The sequence below is a fragment of the Heliangelus exortis genome, chromosome 3 (genome assembly GCF_036169615.1).
Source record: "Heliangelus exortis chromosome 3, bHelExo1.hap1, whole genome shotgun sequence".
Classification (NCBI taxonomy): domain Eukaryota; kingdom Metazoa; phylum Chordata; class Aves; order Apodiformes; family Trochilidae; genus Heliangelus; species Heliangelus exortis.
Genome location: NC_092424.1, coordinates 90,507,041 through 90,527,429, shown reverse-complemented (window position 1 = coordinate 90,527,429; position 20,389 = coordinate 90,507,041). Strand labels below are relative to the sequence as shown.

General features: G+C 35.6%; 1 protein-coding gene across 1 annotated transcript in view; it reads right to left on the bottom strand.

The window, feature by feature from the left end:
- The window catches only part of COL21A1 (collagen type XXI alpha 1 chain), a 96,521-nt gene that overhangs the window by 36,211 nt on the left and 39,921 nt on the right, over positions 1-20,389 (bottom strand). The window contains exons 8-15 of the mRNA XM_071741647.1: positions 17,768-17,851; positions 15,239-15,301; positions 7,783-7,836; positions 6,890-6,943; positions 4,530-4,583; positions 3,629-3,682; positions 3,020-3,073; positions 2,888-2,941 (exon numbers count right to left, since the gene is read on the bottom strand). Of these exons, the coding sequence (XP_071597748.1) occupies positions 2,888-2,941; positions 3,020-3,073; positions 3,629-3,682; positions 4,530-4,583; positions 6,890-6,943; positions 7,783-7,836; positions 15,239-15,301; positions 17,768-17,851 (471 nt within the window). The remainder of the gene's footprint in view (positions 1-2,887; positions 2,942-3,019; positions 3,074-3,628; positions 3,683-4,529; positions 4,584-6,889; positions 6,944-7,782; positions 7,837-15,238; positions 15,302-17,767; positions 17,852-20,389) is intronic.

Here is a 20,389-nt window from a genome sequence, read left to right as displayed (position 1 = left end):
CAGGAAAGCTCCAGCAGAAATTTCCCTCAAAGACAGCCTCTATGTTACTGCTCTGAATTTCATTACTGACCCAAAATGAAGCAATGTTTTATAGCAAGCAGATGTTGAAGTTAAGCTGACAAAATGTTCAGATTGAGAATATGACTTCTGTTAACTATTATAAAATGAATAAAAACTTATGAATACGTCATATTTTTGTACTACAATAATTAAGAAATAGTCATGAAAATGTCTCAGTTTAAAAGTACACAGGTTCATACAATTATTATATTCAATTATTCTTTAAAAGCATAGAAATACATAAAAATACTCTCAAAATTCATGTTTTATCAGTACAAGATGTCACTCTAAAGGGGCCACCAGAGTCAGTGAAAATTTTATGTTAAGCTCTGACTATTGCCTACCCATGTTAACAAATACCAGAGAGGAAAAACATCTAGTATTTTTTTCTGCTTTCTATAGTACCAGAGAAGGAACTTCTCCAAGAGAGATATCTGTGTGTCCACACGTCTGCACACACCCACACCCACCCACACAGCCCTATATATATTTATATGTGTATAAAATAAGGCAGGATTAATTACAAACAAATTCCTGTAGGCAGCTAAGCTTCTATCACAGTCAACAGTCTAGCAGAGGCAGCTGATGGAGGCTTATTCAGCTGACCAGCTACCAGGAACTCAATTTCATTGCCTGCACACAGACATTTGGTCACACTTGAGATACCCAGGGGTGTCCTGTCTGGGTTCCTACTCCCACTCTAGAAAGGCACTGGCTTTCCATAGTATTTATGTCATCTTTTTCAGATCCCATAGGATGCTTTGGGCATTAATACATCTCAAATGCTTTCAGATGCTTTTATTTAGGCAACTATGCTGGTACCTACCTTCTCTGAGCTGAATTGCTCTGCAGACTCCAGTAGCATCACTGGTTAGAACTCCATTGACTTATACAGGTAGCTACTACATCCATAGACACCAACTTGGCTGAATGTTTTAAGAATGTCTGTTAAATTGGCTTCACCTGACATAGCTGACAGTGTCCCAGATGCTTGCTTTAATAGATATATATCAATAATGGCAATTTACAGGGAAGTATCAATGGGATTTGAAGATCAAAATGAAATTAATGTCATAGTATTCAAAACTAACCAAGTAACAAATTAAGAAAAGTTCCTTCAGTATTGTAGAAATAATCTGCTGTTAGCTGCTGAAGTTAACTTCAGAAAAATGAGCACTAGGGAAATAATTTTTTTCCACAAATAATACTTCCTTCTTTTACTAAGGGCAGTTGGAAAGCCATCACCAGTTTGACATAGAATAAAGTTATTCCATTACCTTTTAGCTCAGTATCATTAGGCCTTACAAAGAGACCAACTAAAATAGGAAATACTGAGTTTACCTATCATAAAAGTTAATTTTTTAAGGCTGTTATTTTAGATGTGTTCTATTAAATTTTCGAATAGCAGGATACTGTTATACACTGAAGTTGGGCAAGTTTTAGAATATCAGTTCTGTAGTGTTACAACTCCCCTGTTTAATTCCAAGTTAAGACACCACACCTGTCTTTCTAGCCAAAGCTGTCTACAGATATGTTGGGAGTCTAAGATATTATTACAGTGAATGGGAGCTTGACTCAGTTACCTAATCACAAGTACCTGGTGGTATCTGAGGTGCCCATGGAACCAAAGCTTCCATACTGGGATTGCATGTACTGCCCACAGGAGACTTGTAGCCTTCTGAAATTTTTTTTTTTTACACACAACCCGAGCTACCCAAAACCAGCAAGCAGAACTTCAAAATTATCAGTGATCTCACAAAGTTTATAGTAATCAGATGCTATGGATGGCATGGAATCAGTGCTGTCTCATTCATGAGCAGAAGGCTAGCTCAGAAGATGCTTTAAGGTCCCTCCAGCCTGGGATCCTGCTGGATTCACCTTATTGGCAGCTGCTGCATGGAATGGGTTGGCTCTTTCAAAGATCTTGTGTCATCTCTCCCTGCTACAATAGAAGTCATAGATATGCCACGGTATCCCTGACTGCTCTAGACAAGCACAGTCATAAAATGGAAGACCAACACACATCTCCAACTATGGCAACAGGAAATTAGACAAGCCATTTAAAATGCCATACTTGCATTTTTGGGCAATGAAGGAACATTAACCTTGAGCAGCCCTAGATCACTTTAATATTAATAAGTGAAATATTAAAGGAACAAAATTGCTGTTAAAAATCTCCTTTTGATCAATTCAACTGAACATTTACGTGGCATACTAATATTTTTTTTTTCCTTTGAAATTAAACCTGATATTGCTGAAGCCTATCTTTTCACAAATTACACCAATGCAACCAACAACTGGGTAAACAAAATGTCCCGTGAGCTCACAGACTGTAATACATTATAAAAATGCCAGATTTTTTACAGTAGATTTAGTTCACTTGAAAACGTGTTCTAAATTAAAGGGCGATGAACAGTGAGGAGAATGCAAACATATGAATCTCATACTGAAAGTGTTTTCCCCTATCTTGAATCCATCTCCCTTCATAAATAAGATTACTTCTTTCTTAACAAGCAACAGGTATCTTCTGTATATAAATTTCATTAACAAATTCACAGAGTTACAGAAACACAAACAGGATGAGGGAGATGAAGTATAAACAATCTCTGATGATCACTAATACACTCTTAATAAAAGCTTTGCCCCCGCTTTTAAGTCAAGTGAAATCAATGAAGTGTGCCCCCTGGATACAGTAAACTTTGGCATTTCCCAGTAACACAGTATTTCACTTTCCAGTAATTCTTCACTGAATAAACTGACTATATTTATACCAACAGCAATGCTATTGAAGGCTTTGGCATGGTATGAATATATATTTAATGCATACCTTGAAACCAGGACTTCCTGGCAATCCATCTTTCCCACTTCTGCCAGGGTCACCCTGTGGTGACGATGAACAGTCATCAGGAGGGGAATTAGCAAACACAAGTCAAAGGCAAATTGTCTTCACAAAACTTACGGATCGCCCAGGCATTCCTGGAAATCCCATATCACCTTTCTCGCCTTTCGAACCCTGAGGAATATAGCAAATGAAAAGTAAATAGTACTCAACGTTTATGCTTCAAAATCAGAATATTTAAGCTGCAGTCTGTGGAGAGGACCACAGTGGAGGGCATGGAGGACCTCATTGAGGACACACGCTGCAACGGAGAAGTGTGAGGAGGGAAGAGAGCAGAGAGGAACTACAATGGACTGATAATGCCATCCGGCTTCCTAGTCCCCATCCCATGAAGAAGTTGAGCCTGGGAAAAGGCAGGGTGAGGCAAGGTGTTTTAATTTTTGGTTTTGTTTCTCACAATCCAAACCTATTTTAGTTAGCAATTAATTAAATTGATTTTCTCCAAGTCAAGTATGTTTTGCCCATGAAAATAACTGGTAGGTTAACTCCCTGTCCTTCTCTGGACCCACAAGTTTTTCCTTCTTGTTTTCTGAACCTATACTTTTGAGGAGGGAGAGAATAAGACAGTGGCTAGGGGGTAAAGAGGGTGCATCAGGCAGCCATCCAAGGTCACCCCACCATAAATACCAATAACATTTTCTTTTATTTTACAATTAAAAATTTACTTGCCTTTTTTCCATATATTCCCGGCATTCCTTGGTCTCCTTTAGGACCCCTTTCGCCCTAGACAAAAAGTGTCTAACTAAGTTAATTTTTAAAAGAGAAGGAGTTATATAAAGCTACATATACAAAGTATACATTTATAGCAGACCTAAAATGAAGGAGGAGAAGCACTCCATTGGATATAAAAAAAATGTGTTCAACACAGTAAATGCAAACTTGAATTTTCCAAGCTCTCCTAGGGGAGAAGCCTAGAGTGTTCAACACCACTGATGAGACAATCCACACCTCGTGGACTTAATGCCCCTTTTTTTCAATGGAAGGCACTTTGAGTTTCTGATAGCTTCAATATAAATAGGTACCTAAGTGAAAATTCAGCTCTTTGAAAAATGCTGCACTCATTCGAAGACCTTATTTGAAAAGCTGAAAACACAGATTTAAAAAAACTGAAAAGTAAATTTAGTTGAGTACTAACACAGAAGAGGAAAAGATTCTTTTAATGATGTTTTGGGGAGTGTACATATGGAATAAACTCATTGGATTAGATTAGAGCTATGCTTCAGAATGTTGTTACGCAAACTGAATAACTTCAAGAAAATAATATGCATTTTTTTACACATTATATTCTAAGTAGTAATAAAATAAAAATTCAAAGTAATTAATATAGAATCCCATAGAAGAGAACAAAAAAGAAAAAAAAAACAACAGACAGTTTCCATTCCTTGATATGTATGTAATGATATTCCATGGCATGTATATTTCTTTTAGTTCATTATCTTATGTGTACATTTTATGTAGTTCATCAAATGCACTTACAAAGTATTATATATAAACTTTTTTTTCCTTAAAATTAAACTATAGAGCAAGCTGAAACATATAAATAGTGTAACAAGGAATATTTCATTTCAACCTTTGGTGCTGGCATCCCATGTAATCCAGGAAAGCCAGGTAGTCCACGGTCACCCTAAAAAGAGCAAACATATTTTAAATCCTATGCTTTAAATGCTGTAAGTTTTACATTTTGTAGCAGTTACATATTATAGCAACATCCATATTCTCAGTGATCAAAAAATAATGGAAAGACATTATATATCCCCATATCAGTTACATATGATGATTGATGGCTGTTGATCTCTAAACAAGATTCAATACATAGAAGAAAAAAATTAAACAATCACTAAATATTTTATTTTTCCCATAAGCTTGACTGTAATCTCTCAGCAAGGCTTATGGAGGTCCCAAAGTAGCAACTTGACAAGAGGGAACAAGCTTTGAAAATCTTTGTAGGAGCTGTGATAATTCTTCCATCTCTTCCTAATACACAAAGAATAAGGAAATTCCCTAAATCTGGGATATCTTTACTCCTACCTCTTACTAAAAATGTCAGAGACCCACTGACATTATCAAACTTATCATCAGCTTACTCTGGATAATAGAAGTATTAAAAATATATATTCTAAGGACTTTTCTCTAAAAAAAAAAACCACCAAAATTTAAACAAAATACACTGATAAAACAACCTTGGCAATCAGACAAATGAGTTCCCCATTCAGTGAAGAAAGAATCTCCAGTTTGGTAAAAGCAGCCAGCAATTGAAAACACAGGCCAAAACATCAGTTCTTGGTATTGTCTTCACAGGTATCAGATACCAGGAATTTCAAACCTGTTGCTATCAGTACTGAAGATATTTATCTGACAGGTTGTCTGCAAGCTCCCTTGAGTGATTACAACAAAAGTTTAATTATAACTTGGCACTATGTGACTTGAAAGAAAAAAACCAAACTTAGTTGTTTGTTTCAGTAGACTGGATCTATTTCACTCACAACAAAGAACTAACCACCAGATCATTTTTGGACAATTATCATGTTTTTCTCTCTGTTAATGTCAAACATCACAGTTTGCCATGCACAGTTTGGTATATAGCAAACTATATATAGCATAAAAAATGAATACTTCATGCATCCATTGCTCCTTAATGAAAAAGGATGGAGCCTGGATTTCTGCTCAGAAGCAGTGATTAAATTATTCAATAAATTAAAAAACTTGGCAATGAGCAGCCAAGCAGCCATAGAAACAAGTAATGGGATAAAATTAAGAGATGCAAATTTGGGCTGAATCATCAGGAAAAAAATCCTAATGGCAAGACTTATTTTATACTGGAAAAAGTTTTCTAGAACAGTGGTAGAAGCCCTGTTTCTTGGCACATTTTAAACAAGGCTGGATTAAGCATTAGGAAATATTCTGTGTGTCACAACCCTGCACTGCCAGGAGAATAATAGAGGTTTTCAGCAGCAGCATCTTACTTCCTGCACATGGCCCAATACTGACTGATCAATTAGATTAACATCTCAGATCAATTAGATTAAGATGCCTAAAGCACAGAACACATAAGCACATTTTTCAGCTCTAATAATGCATTTGAGAATTCTGCTGAATGGTGGTGAATTTAAGGACCCGCTTTTAATATTGGAAACTTTAGAAGATGGAAATTCTGCAAAAAACATCTGTTTGGGAAACAAGTGTTGCTGTACAAAAAGGGCTTTGACATTTTAATAAACAAAAACCAAAATATGTCTTTATCACTATCAACTTAGACCTTTTCTAAACATAGGGAAGAAGTATGAGACAAGGGTTGCCACAGATAATTACATATCAATGCCATTTGCCAATAACCAATGGCTAATTTGTCCACTGTGTGTACTGGAGAGCCAGATTGAAGTTTATCCTGATTACCAAAAGGGAGTTATATATAAGCTTTCCTATATATAAGCACATATAAGTTCCAAGCTACTGGTTACACTTCAGCTACAAATTTTCCACAAAAAGCTTTGGTTTCATTTAGTCAGTGCTTTCTGATAAAAAGTGCCATACAAAAGTTCCTACATAGCTCATCTGGATGCTCACTTAAAGGGAAAATGGGTGAAATGAGATAGAAAACATTGTGGCAGATATCTGTATCATGCTTCCAGGTATTATGCTTATAAACATAAATAAATATTATATGCTCATAAACATAAAACAGCAAGGGCAATAAAGGTGTTACAAGCAGTGCTAAAGCCTATATAAAATTAATTAAATAAAACTGATCAGATTCCCAATTGAAGTAACATTCTAAATTTAGGATTCTTGTTCCTTTCCTATTACTATTACACAATTCTCACAGAAGCCTAATTTGAAAATATTAAGAACTGTACAATCAAAAATAATAATTGGTGAGAGTAAAATCTTTTTATGTATTATTGATATTTTATAGTGTTGTGGGTTTTTTACCTTATCCCCATCTTTCCCTGGCTCTCCCTTAATACCTGGCAAGCCACGTGGTCCCTAAAACAGAAAAAAATGAAAACCAGCTTAAATACTAATACGATCTGATACAGAATGAAACACAGAAATGTAATGCAACATGAGCCAGCACCTGATGGAGCAGAATGGAGCATGAAATGTATCCAGTCTGTATGAATATGGCACTATCACAACCCATGACTGGGGAAAACCAAAACAATTCTTTGCTTTAACCAAGGACCACCCCAGGAAAGAAGGACTTCACCTGGACTGTACTATTCCAGAGATTTCTCCTTCCTTTCAAATGCCCATCAGACAGCTTTCATATATGCCATGTTGCACTCTTGGCCCCAGTAGGCTCTCAGATACTTAATTCAACACATTACTAAGTTCTCAAGTATCCAGCCAGACTGCATCATGCCACAAGTAAAATACAGCACTGGTTTCCTATAACTGTCCCAGTAAAGTCAATTAATACAATGAAGAAAGAAATTCTCCTCCATCAGTCTGGGCTTCATCTAAAATCTCTCTCTGGACATATGAATAAAAAGGCTTCAGATCACTGTTACTGATCTATAAAAAAAATGTTTGGCTTCTTGATCAGGAGGAAAATGTTTAAGCCCCAGCTGACTCTTGCTTCTACAGGCCTTCTCTAGAAGGGACTAGATTTACAGTCCAGGGCTCAGCCTACCTACAAAGCCCAACATCATGTAAGTTCCAAAGCAATTCACCCAACCATGGCCCCTGACTACCTGCCAGCCCTTAAGACCTTTCCATTCCCCAACTTTCATTCACCTCAACTCAATGACAATGGGTACTGGGAGTGAGTTTGTGGGATTTACCTCAGATTTACAAATTCTAGGAAGAAAACAGAAACTTACTTGAACCCCTGGAGTTCCTGGGATACCTGGAGTTCCCGCTGATCCCGGATATCCCTAAGGAAAAGACACCAAGACTGTGACTTTTCATAAGTCATATCTACAAATCTCCAAGCACCTATGAAAGGAAAAAAAAAATCCTCCTTGTTTCAATTTCAGTAATTGCTATCATGATCATACATTTCAGATTTAGATTTCAGCTTTCAGAAGCTTTTATCTGTGCATCTAAAGTTGGCAGCATCCAGACATGATGCTAGAATATGTTGTTATAGAGTTGTTACATGAAAATGTAAAACCATAGTTTTTATTCCCCATCAGAAAAAAACAAAACAAACAAAAAAAACCCCAAAAAGAACAGAAGAAATTAACTCACATATATAGATTTTTCCCCCCCTTCTCTCTCTAAAGAAAAATAGCTGGAAAATACCAGAACCTTTAAAGGCTTATTTCCAGTTACAGGAATAAACGTTAACAAACAAAGCATGTTCTAATATATTATGTAGCCAGGTTTATAATATGTCTAAAAAATAAAAATTCCATCCTCAATACCATGCACTTAGTTATGAACTTGAAGGTATGTAACAGGCTATGCAAATAAAAATCATAATTTGAATGACTGGGACTACAAAAAGAAATACTACATAATTCATGAGTTGAAAGGAGAATTTCAAGAATGTTTTACTAGAAATCAGCGTTGGCAGAACATGAGAATCTTTAGAGAATCCAAAATACATGCCTGAATGTTTTGGTAGATTAGATCCAGTGAGTACTGCAAAGATTGGGTTTTTTAAATGCAAAATTAAAAAGTGCTTTAGAAATATCCTTTAACAGAGGCAATTAACTGAAGAATAGGATTTTTACCTAGCTCCATTAAAAACATGTCATTCCAATGGACAATATGAGCTAAAAAGAGGGTTTTTTTTTGAGAAAACATATAAAAGAAGAGAAACTGTCCTATAAAACCTTGAGGCTACTTGGCTCAGATCTTTCAAAAGGCAGCTCAAACTAAATTTTATAAATCCCATAAAATGGACTATCAAATTTCAAATACCCAGATTTTTATCTTAATTTGAACTGAAAGAGTTAAAATAAACTGTTTCTAAATGAGTTTCAGTCTTAAAAACTTGGCACAAAAATTACTGGAGGGATTTCCATACTGGTAAAAAGGAGCTAATGGAACCTTTTCAATACAAGGAAGACAACGTGTATGTCTGATTTCTTCTTTAAATCAGTCAGAGATTCCTGGGAATAATAAACACAGATAAAAATTTTTTGCTGGGTTAGCTATATCAGAGTACTTGCTGTGCCCTCTTCCCAAAAGACATTTGAGCAGATGCCCAAAAAGCCAGCTGTTAACGTTTAGTATTGAAGTAAACAGAATTCTAGGTCTCTGTTATACATAGATCCTCTATCAGTTATTTCACTTTTATTGCTCAAGGCAGTTCTAGCAAAATCAGCTTGAAGGGTAAGACAGGAAGTGTGGCAAAGAAGTTTGTATGACTTCCTGTAAGATATAATCCTGAAGGATATAATTCTATATAAATAAAACGTTAATTCACATTTTAGAATTCTAAAATGCACTTTCCCCTCCTTCTAACTGAGTAGGGGGAAAAATAATGCAGGAGAACTTCCTGGCTGAACTGAATTTCAAAATTCATGAGATGAACGGAGGATGGCGAAAGAGTTTTCAGCTTACAAAATGGCATATTTAGCTCAGAGCTGGATCTTGTAATGTGATTCCAGAGCAAATCAAACACATTGTCCATGTGTTTGTTTAATGGAAAGCCAGAACAAAGAAGATTTAAAAGGAAATTCACAGTAAGTCACAAAAATGAGAATCACTCTCTGGCACAAAAAACACAGCACTTGCTTGGACATGTTAAAAATACCTTCCATACATTATAAAACCTGGCTTTCATAAAAACTGAGCATGTTTTTTTATCACTTTCAGTAGAGCTAATCAATCTAAATGCCAATGCCTACATTTTTTGCACTAAATTCAGCTCAAGTCTCTTTCCCTAACGTCAAAGCCCTCAATAGGAGTATGTATGGGACACACATGTGTGTTCCAAGAACAGCTGTGCCATAGCTGACATTTTATGTAAAAGAGAGATATAATGAAAATGCCTTTTCAACTGACACAGACGATTTCAGGATTGAAGGCTCATGTTCAGATAAGGCGAAAGCACTAAACTTGTCACCCAAAATAATTCTTTTTAGTTGGACTTGGTCTTCTCCCATGAACTTTTCAGAAGACACAAAACAGAAATGTATTATGACTAACCTTGAATTTGATACTCATTTGCCTAAATCCAGGCAGCTCCTGCCTTTTGGGATTGCCTAGAGTCTCACCCAGTGTAAAAAGACAGTGGCACAAAATATTCTGGAAGCATTCATCCTTTTGCAGCAGCAGCATGGGCAAGCAAAAATGTCTTATGGCATAAGAATCCCATAGTTCTTGTGGTAAATTAGTTAAGAATATGTTGACTAACAAGGGAATTTATACACCCAGTGTCTCTGTTCACACGTGAACACCTACAGTGAAAGTAGGTGTCTTAAATTTCCATCAATAATATTTCATCAGTGTTGTCAGTCAGCACTACTCCACAGCACTTTGTTTATATTTTATTCATTATTTTACACCAAGAGCAACTGAAATTAGGATCATACAAACTGTCCCTCTCTGTTTGTTGTGGATGGGAACAGCACTGATAAACTTCTAAGAGCTGAAAATCAATAAAAGCAGATGAACAGCAAGACACTGAGTTGTTTAGCTTTGTACCAGATGGCTGAGTATTAAAAAAAAAAAACAACAAAAAACCAAAACAAAACAAAAAAACAATTTGAAGATAAAATTTAACCTCGGAATTTAAAGAAAATGGCAATAGTTTACAATTATAAGGGAAATGTTTAACAGATTTCTTAGGCCAAAAAGCTTCCACCCAGAACACAAACAAATTAGCAATACTATCATTGTGAGTGAATTCAGAGCCTTGCTGGAAAGTAAAAGTTAGTTTATCTGTAAAAGAAAAAATTAAGCAAGAAGGACATATGAGAATTATTAATGCTACAGAACTTTTAGCTGCAGTAGCAGAGTAAATGTCAGGAATATATCTTAAATGAACTTGCATGACTAAAGCACAAAAGTTCAGACAGCATTCATAGGTGTATCACATCAGACAAATATAAAGCAAATATAAAAATAGAGGACATACTGATAAAGCAATAACAACTGCACTGCACAGTACTGAACAGCCTTTGGAGTCACTGAACAACATAAAAGGCAAGGGCATGACAACAGGACTACTTGAGGAAGACAAGGGAGAAGTAAACAAGCTCAGTTTGGCTAGAAAATAACCAAGGATCAGTGGTATAAAGATATTCTATGTTTCTATGCATTAGGTAAACAGAACTATTTAGGGTGATGCAACAATGCAAAATGGAATTCAGTTGCAGAAGAAAAATTTAACTTGCTGTTAGGAAAACATCCTGACAGAGAGGTCTGTGGACCTCTTGTGGAAAATCTTTAGTACATTTAAAGCATATTTATCTAAGGCATTGGAAGAAAGTTTTTGAAGCCCTTTATATATACATCATATCTTAAACAACAGAAATTCTTACAGTGATTCAGACATATATTACACTTAAATTTGCAGTCATGCAATGACCTTCTCCCTCACTGGCAATATCAGTAACCAAAATCCTGGTAACAAAGGCAAAAGAAATGCTAGTAAGTATCTCATGCATTTGTATTAAGTAAGTGCTTTACCCTTTCTCTGAGACTTTGTTTATCATCTCGTTTTCTCAAGGAACTTTCTTCCCGTCCCACCCACAAGAAACCTTCTTAAACACATCACTATGCCTGTACTCTACTGCCTACCACTTCTCTTTTTCCTGCTCTCTGGATCAGTCTCCCTGTTAAATAACACAATCCTGCAGAAGGATTTCTTGAGGCACTTGCTCCTGCAGACTATCAGAACAATCTCTGCAGTGAAGCCCCACTGTCTACATAAACCAAAACATGAAAATGAAGGGCAGAGCCTGCATTAGATCACCAAGATAATTAAATGCAGCTTTTACCTTCCAATATAAATTTGGAGGTGCCTCCTGACCAAAGCTATGTAACCACATGAACACTATTATGGGAGAAGTACAGAAAAGAGGTTTTGTTGCCTTGACTGTTGCCTTTTTCTTCTGCTTTGTTTTGGTTTGTTTAATTGTTTCTCCATTTGATTACAGTTCCTTCCACTGGCTACTTCAATTTTGTTTTTTCAGAAGTTGGTTACCAAATATTACAAAATTCTAGGTAGTACAGTTACCTATAATGTTCTAAAGTTTTCTTAAAAAAATACTGGAATGATCAGAAATTACTTACTATGTGAGGCTTTTGATCCCTAATGAAGTCTATATCATGACATATCAGTAAAGTCAGTCTTACTAGATTATTTTTAAACTCCTTATTGCTTGTGTACACTATAAAGACAAGGGAAATGGTTCCAGACTTTCATGAATGAAATTAGATGTAATAATGGAAAATTGTCCAGATTTGCAAGCCACATGGCTCAAAGTTCAAAACTGACAAATAAGTCTATTTTTCCATTTCTTTTAGCAGGCCAATAACCAATCACTTCTATTAACCAGGAGTGATCACTGCATAGAGTCTGCTCATTTAACTTCCCCCTTAACTTGAGTTTTTCCCCAGTATGTATAAACAAAAATACTCAGAATAAAATACAGCTTTGTGCCTGTGCCACAGTCAGGCTGCTGAGCATTCCCAGGGCCAGCCACCACTCCAGCTGCTTCCTTGTGATGAATAATTCCCATTAAAAGAGTTCCACTTAAGATTCAAATCCTATTTTTAGCCTTGTGCTTCTTTACCCATGCTATTTCTCCTGACAAGACAGTTTCATGATTTCAGGTGCCAAATGACATTATTTATTGAAAAAAATGTAGTTTGATTAGTTATTATGCTTCTCATTTTTGTGCTTTTCTCCATTTACTTCATGGATCTTTTCTGTATGTATCAGAGTATGGAAAATAAACAGAAGTGGCAATTATAAGGGGAAAAAAGAAGAACCTATACATTAAACTACTTAGGAAAAAAGAATGATTGAAAGTGAGTCATGTTTATGTTCACTTTCCCAAATATTACAACAATCAATTTTACTGCATAATACCAGGTAAACAATATTTTCTCATAATATTGAGGTAGTAATAATATTGTTAACTATTGCAACAATCTGCCCAACCTACAAAAAATAAGTATAATTTTATTTGATGTTTTACTTTAAAAATCAGTTACATACACTAATATAAATGCATGCCTAAAACCTTTCTCAGAGAAAGAAACATTTTGTTGACCAGTAATACTGTTTCAAGAAAATTAATACCAGATAGGCAAACTTGGATAACTTCAGAGAGGAACATAAAAATGTGTTTGGGAACAGAAAAGACTGTCTTTCCAGGAAAAGCTTTTCATGAAAAACCTATTTGATTAAACAGCACTGACTACACAACTACCTGTAAGCCTGTTGTGGTGTCTGAAATAAAATCTTGCTTTTCAGAGTTCCCCAGGGGGTACATCTGAAAAAATTCATATGAGCAAAGTCATCTCAAACAAGGAAAATTACTGGCAGCACAGAAAGCATGCAAGTCATATTAGCAAATAAATAACTACAACAGAAAGAAAAAGAGAGGAATCTGTTTTCCTTCATAGTGTGTCTACGGGATCTCCCACTGTTCATGGCTAACAGCTAGCCTGGAAAGTACTCAAGAATCTACCATAAGGAACAATAATGTACTGGCCAGAGCTGCAGATGACCTAATAGGTTAGCAGTTATGTCCTTACAAAGACTAAGTCACTTAATAAAGCTATAGGATTTACTGTAAGCACTTCAAAATATGAACTTAAATTCAGCAAAATGGTAAAATTTCTCCTTTACTGAGGCTTTTTTATTCTCTTCTACTTGCATAAGATACTTTTGTTAGTATATGTTCAAAGAATGCCCATCTAAACACACTGAAACAAGGGAAAAAAACCCAAAACCAAAACAAAATTGCCAGATTTCAAAGTTACAGAAAGAATACAAGACAATTTCTTTCATGGAATTGTAGACTCAAAGAATGGTTTGGGTTGGAAGGGACCTTCAAGATCATCTAGTTCCAACCCCCCTGCCACAGTGAGGGACACCTCCCACCAGACCAGGTTGCTCAAGGCCCCATCCAACCTGATCTTGAACACTTTCAGGGATGGGGCAGCCACAACTTCCCTGGGCAACTTGTTCCAGTGTCTCACTATCCTCACAGGAGAGAATTTTTTCCTTATTTCTAACCTGAATTTCCCCTCTTCGGGTTCTAAAACATTGCCCCTTGTCCTCTTGCTGCACACCTGTGCATAAAGTCCTGCCCCAGGTTTCTTGTAGGCCCCCTTAGGGTATTCACACCGTTACAAATTTCAGTTTTATGGGAAGATCTATTGCATCAAAATGGAAATAAAATAGCTTCCAGTGAGCAGTGAGCAACATCAGAGGCCACATTCTTAGAAGAGAAATGGGGGTGATCAAATGTCTCAGTTTTGGGCCTGCCTTTTCTTGACCAAAGCAACACCACTTTGGTGATAGAGGCTGTAGACTCAACAAAACTTTAGTCAACACAGAAGATTGGCTGCCAGTATCTTAGAAGCTTTCAATCAGACTCAGATATCAAATGTATTTTAAAATTAAATCTTAGACTATTTTTATATATTTGTTTTCTTTTATTACAACAAAAATTGTTAAGCATGAAGACCAAATGTGCCATTGCCAAGTCTGTCTCTTGTTTTAGGGATATATCTTATTAATCAACTTACTTTCAGTCTTTACTATCTATACTAGTGGAATTCCAACCTAAAAATAAAGTCTAGGGTGAGAGAGAAAAGGTGAAGGTAAAAAGGTATTTTTACAATGTCTATTTTAACACACAATGTTTAGAACTGCAGAATGTATATTTTTAACTCTGCGTATGCATATCTACACCTTTTGGTGACTACTTGAGTCAGGCTAAATTAAATTAAACAAGCTTAAACAGGAGAAGCAATCCCTAAAACAAAACAGACAAGATTTTAGCTACCCTAAAATGTTTTTTAATGCAAAAATTCTTTAGCAGTAAAGACTGAAGGTCAGAAGGTGATAACTGCTGCAAACTGATGCCAAGGCTGACAGAAGCACCCATAGACTACTCTGCTTTACAGTCATGCTTAACTCATGCTATCATATTTACAATATTACAAGTTGGAAAAAAACCAAACCTATGATTAAGATATTCATAGAATTGTTACATTCAGATAGCACGTAAGTGACATTCACAGCTTTAAAGAATGGAGATAAAATCATCTGAATTTGAAAATCTTGTATGAGTGATACATGTTTTTTCTCCTGTTAGTTTTGCATTTACAATATATGACTAAGTTCTTAGTACTCACAGGCTTACCATCTGTACCAGGCTGCCCAGGATAACCATGATTCCCAGGCTGACCAGGATCACCCTATGGAGAAGCAATAAGCAATAAGCACACAAAAGATATGAAAGAGCATTTTAAAATTAGGCCAGGGCAACCTTAGCCCTAATACATTCCACAAAACATTCTCCCTAATTTCTTGTGCAGGAGTTGGAGACGTGAGCCTGTGCTCAGTTACAGCATAAGTCTGGGTCAACATCCCAAATGCTTTCAAACTATTTAATATCTTAATAAAGATATTAAAAAAATTAAAATCTGTATTAAAACTTTGTTAGTCTAGTAGTTCTACTCTGAAGAAAACTCTCACCTGTTCTGGCTAGATTTATTTCTTAAAGGAAAAGCACTGGAAAGGAACCAGCATTAAAACTTGGTAAATTCCTCTCCACAGATGTATAGCTGTCTGAAAAGGATATTATTTTATATTTCTTCTGATAAAGCCTTTGCAATCATTTTGATAACTTCTGTTATGACCACGGTAAAGAAAAAGAAAATTTGGTTCCCCAGAATTTATGTTTATGTTAAGAAAGTGGGAACTTAACTTCCTACTCACTATATCTTCTTAGTGTATTAAAGTTCTCTGTTTATTTTGCAAATGGCCTTGCTATGAGCCCAGGAAAAATCCAGTAAGACTGGACCTATAAAAACATTTTAATTCTACTGCTCTCTTCAGCTTGAACCATCAGCAGACCTAGGGGGCAGCTACAACTGCAGAACTGTTATAAACAGGGAAGACCTTAGGAGGGAATTAGAAAACTAGCTTTCAATGTGACTGTGTAAAAGCATCTTTTCACACATAAACCACAGAAACATAATGCTTGAATAAATGGGAAAGGATATAAATAATGTATCTATAGGAAAGCATGATAGTTACAATTTGCTAAATTAATAATAGGTTATCCAGAATTATTATTGTCCAAATTAATAACACATGCTTGAGATTTGAATGAAAATAAAGCTGCATTCAAATATACTTTCTAAATTACAATTTTTTCTGCTTTTAACTCAAGAAGGTTACAATATCAGTTACTTGTATATTTAAAATGTTTTAGTTAATTTTATTGTACCCCACTAATATCACAAACACAAAAATTAAACTTTAAATTTAAATGGTTCCCAAATTCAGTGTTCAAAAGTTTAAAAATACTGTAACTAAGATAACCTATATAATCTTAAATTGGCTTCCTCTTCACTCTTTCTCCAGTCTTCAGTGTTAGGTACCATCTTGTTACCTGTATTTTTCAGTTATCCCCAAACAAATACAATACTGCAATGCAACAGAAACACTCCACAAGAAGCACAGATCTCAGTAAAATTGTATGTCACCCTAATTCTGACATCTCATGACCTTTGTACTTCTGAGCATGTGGCTTTTAATTTTTCTTTAATCATAAATATTTTATTTTCTCTCTCTCATTTTTCTCTCATATGCTAAAGAGAGAATAAAAAAGCAAAAGGCAAAAGACCACAAAAAATGAAGTAATAATGACTGTCATCTTGTAGATACCAGCTACCTGATTAGAGGCCCTCTACCATTGTAGCAAAAAGCCCTTTGATTTGAGGTAGCTGCAGCAGATTGTTAACCCCTTATTTAGTGAGATAAGGCTTTTCTAATTAATTTGCTTAATGAAAGACAAGTGGTTTGAGGTTTTCTTGGCTACCCTTATAAAGCATGCTGGTAACTCTGGAGCCACTGCTTAGCACAGTTGAAAAAGGTACCACAGCCAAATACTAGGGATTGGAGTTTGCCATGTTAGACATCTGAGACTCAAGTCCAGTTCTTAGTTTAATTATTCACCAACACTGACAGGAGGACAGCAGAACAGCTAAGTAGGAACTCTTTGAGTAAGAATCTAGTCCATTCTTCAACAAAGAAAGAAAAAACTTCTCCATTAAAAGTTTTATTAGCAAAAAAAATCATTCTTTAACAATTAACAGCATGAGTTCACTTCCTTAAGAGTAGCAAGGAAAAAGAATTTTACATCCATGAGCATTTCCTTTGGAGAAAAGAAAAAAATTAAAAAAAAATTGTATGTTTTAGGAGATATGACACAAGATCTGGCCATGAGGATCATCATCACTACATTAATGATGTGGAAACCAGAACCAGGAGAACTTGTTCCCTAGTTTTTCAATCTACCTGACTATGACTGAACAACATAAGACTTAAAACAAAAACAAAAAAAAGAAGAGGAGAGGAGAGAAAAGGAAAAAGAAAAAGAAAAAGAGAAAGAGAAAAAGAAAAAGAGAATCAGAAGAAAAAGAAAGAGAAAAAGAAAAAGAGAATCAGAAGAAAAAAGAGAAGAAGAAAAAGAAAAAGAGAATAAGAAAAAGAGAATCAGAAGAAAAAGAAAGAGAAAGAGAAAAAGAAAAAGAGAATCAGAAGAAAAAGAAAGAGAAAGAGAAAAAGAAAAAGAGAATCAGAAGAAAAAGAAAGAGAAGAAGAAAAAGAAGAAAAAAGTCATGTATACTCATTAAGATAGAATGGAAACTTACTTTGGGACCCGGGGGTCCTTGTTTTCCTGGTGGGCATATGCAGGGTGCAGGCGTTGAGCCTACATCACTAGGGCCATTCATGCACTATCAAGAGTGAAACCAACCATCAAAACACATGCCAAAAGCATTCAAAAAACTTATTATAACATTATATGAAGCTGATTTTCTTTAGGTTGCATGGGTCCTAGCTTTTGTGCTTTTGCTTAGCTGGAACTTCTGCTTAACTGAGTATTGCCCTCCAACTACTTTGAATACATGAATTCCTCATTTTACCCAGAAGAAAATTAAATAAAAAACTAAGTACTGATACTGGGCTGATATCTGAAATGCCATTTACTTTTCCACAAATATTTTCTCATATAGTTTGATAATTTTAAATCTGGATATATGCCAAATTCATCTCTTAAAATATTTGATATTCATCATTTGAAGTGCAATCAATTATCAAATATAACTATTTAAATTTTGTAAAAAGAATCTAATGAATGTTATATATAGCACAATGTCCACAAATGTTGGTGGCTACCATGGGTAAAGCAATGGTAGCCTGGGCATGTGTCTCAGCTACAAAGCTACTTGAGGAAGGGTAGAGCATGGTTGCTACCACCAACCCCTACAAGTCATGAATCCTGGTCCCCAGGGTTCTTCCAAAGTCTATTAGGTGACCTCCACCAAGCTATGCTCCCTACACGAAGAGCAGTAAGCACTGAACCTTAATAGAATACATTACCCTCCATATATATATATATATATATGTATATATATATATATATTTTAGGCATCTACTTCTCATCATTGAGCCATGAAACCTCAGTGTTTTAGCAAGGCAGACAAGGGGAGATCTACTAGTTCAGAACTGTTTGCCCAAGGTCAGGCACCCAAAATTTAGGTGCCTCTGTGTATGCAATCTATATGCTGAAGTTAGATTCAGTGAGTTCTTTTTCATCCAGAAAGTTCCTAGAGCTAGGGAAAGGCAAAAATTTATGAATCCAAGATAGAAAAAAAACGGGGATGCATTATCTAAAACACTTTATGTAACATTTTATTTATATTTTATAAAATAATGCAGACACTTAATAATTTCTCTGAATGTAATGTTTTCTCAGGTTCAACTGATTGACCAAAACATAAATCTGTGTTTCCTTTAAAATGGTACCAAGTGGAGTTAGGAAGACAGTTGGGGAAGCTATCATACTAAGCTTTCAAACAAAAAATGCTTTCAGACATGAGCTTTCAAACATGGTCCTTCAGGGAACATGACACAGGTAGCAGCTACCTGACTCTGCATATCCCCATTCACTTTTCAAGAGAATCCAACCCTGCAAGCAAGAGCAATCAAACTGAATCAGGAGAAACAATCAGGCCGTGTATTCCAATAAACATGGGTTTCTTCAGAAAACTGATTTTTAATTTGTGTACTGACTAGAGTTCAATTAATAGAAATGCAGCACTTTTAAGATTAGCAAATCTCTTTTCACTTTTCAAAACAAGTGTATATTTCCTAGAATAATAAGCAGTTTATATAAAGTCAAATACTACCTTAAAGTGATTTTGAGCAATTTAGGATTGAGCCTACCTCTCCATTCTGAAACAAGAAGAAAGACAGTTTAAGAGCATAGCAATATTTGTAATAAGGAAAATCCATTCATTTGGAAACACTACCAAAAAAACAACCATAATTTACAGCTGTAACTGTCAAGGAATTAAAATTCCAAATTTTAGATCTCCTCAGACTTTTGTACATCTGCTATCAATGCATATGAATTTTTATCTTAGTTCATCAAGGATCTTCCAACAGGACCTACCAGTAGCAGTTTTTAAAAGGCAATGCATACTGGAACTAATACTGGGCCATAAAAATATTTACAGATTAAATGTTTAAATTTGGGTCCAACCTTTTGCCAGGAGTAACATCTCATTAAAAAAAATCCTCAGATTACTCATTCATGTCAGAGAATATAGCAAAATATTTCTAAAATCTCTGATCTCTGCCTGAATCTAGCATCTGAGAAAACAGTCAGTAGTAGAGAAGTAAGGCTGACTTTTTCTTGCTTTCCTGTGTGAACTGCTTTAGACTCTTCTATCTACTGAATTGTTTTCCAACACCTGCAACACCACAGAACAACCAACCCCCAAACATTTCAGCATACCAGCCATGAAATTGTTTTAATGGTTTAGTAGCCACCATTAGCTGCACCATGTGCAGGAATTTTCTAGTGCACACAGTCACAGAGAGACAAAAGAAACAGCTTTCTTTGTATTTAATTTTCATCTTAGACAACCTCTAGAGAAGGTTCTCTTTCTCCATGGATCACAGAGGGAGCCATAAATTACTATACAGCTTGGTATGTCCAGGAAAGAGAAAGAATTCAGGCTGTAATTTCTACATACAGCCCCAGCTTAGTTCAGGATCTCTGACACAGCCACTCTGACAGAATACAACCAAAAGCCTCCTTGGAGATCATCCAACATTTTTATCTTCTGAAGGAGTCCAGAATTTCATGAGTAAAGTCCAAATTCAATTTACAATGGCAGCAAGTGAAACTAAACTGGCAAATAGCAATCTTTTTGATTGAACTTCTTGCCAAATGGCAGAGTGTGCAAGATAAGATGAACTTCTCT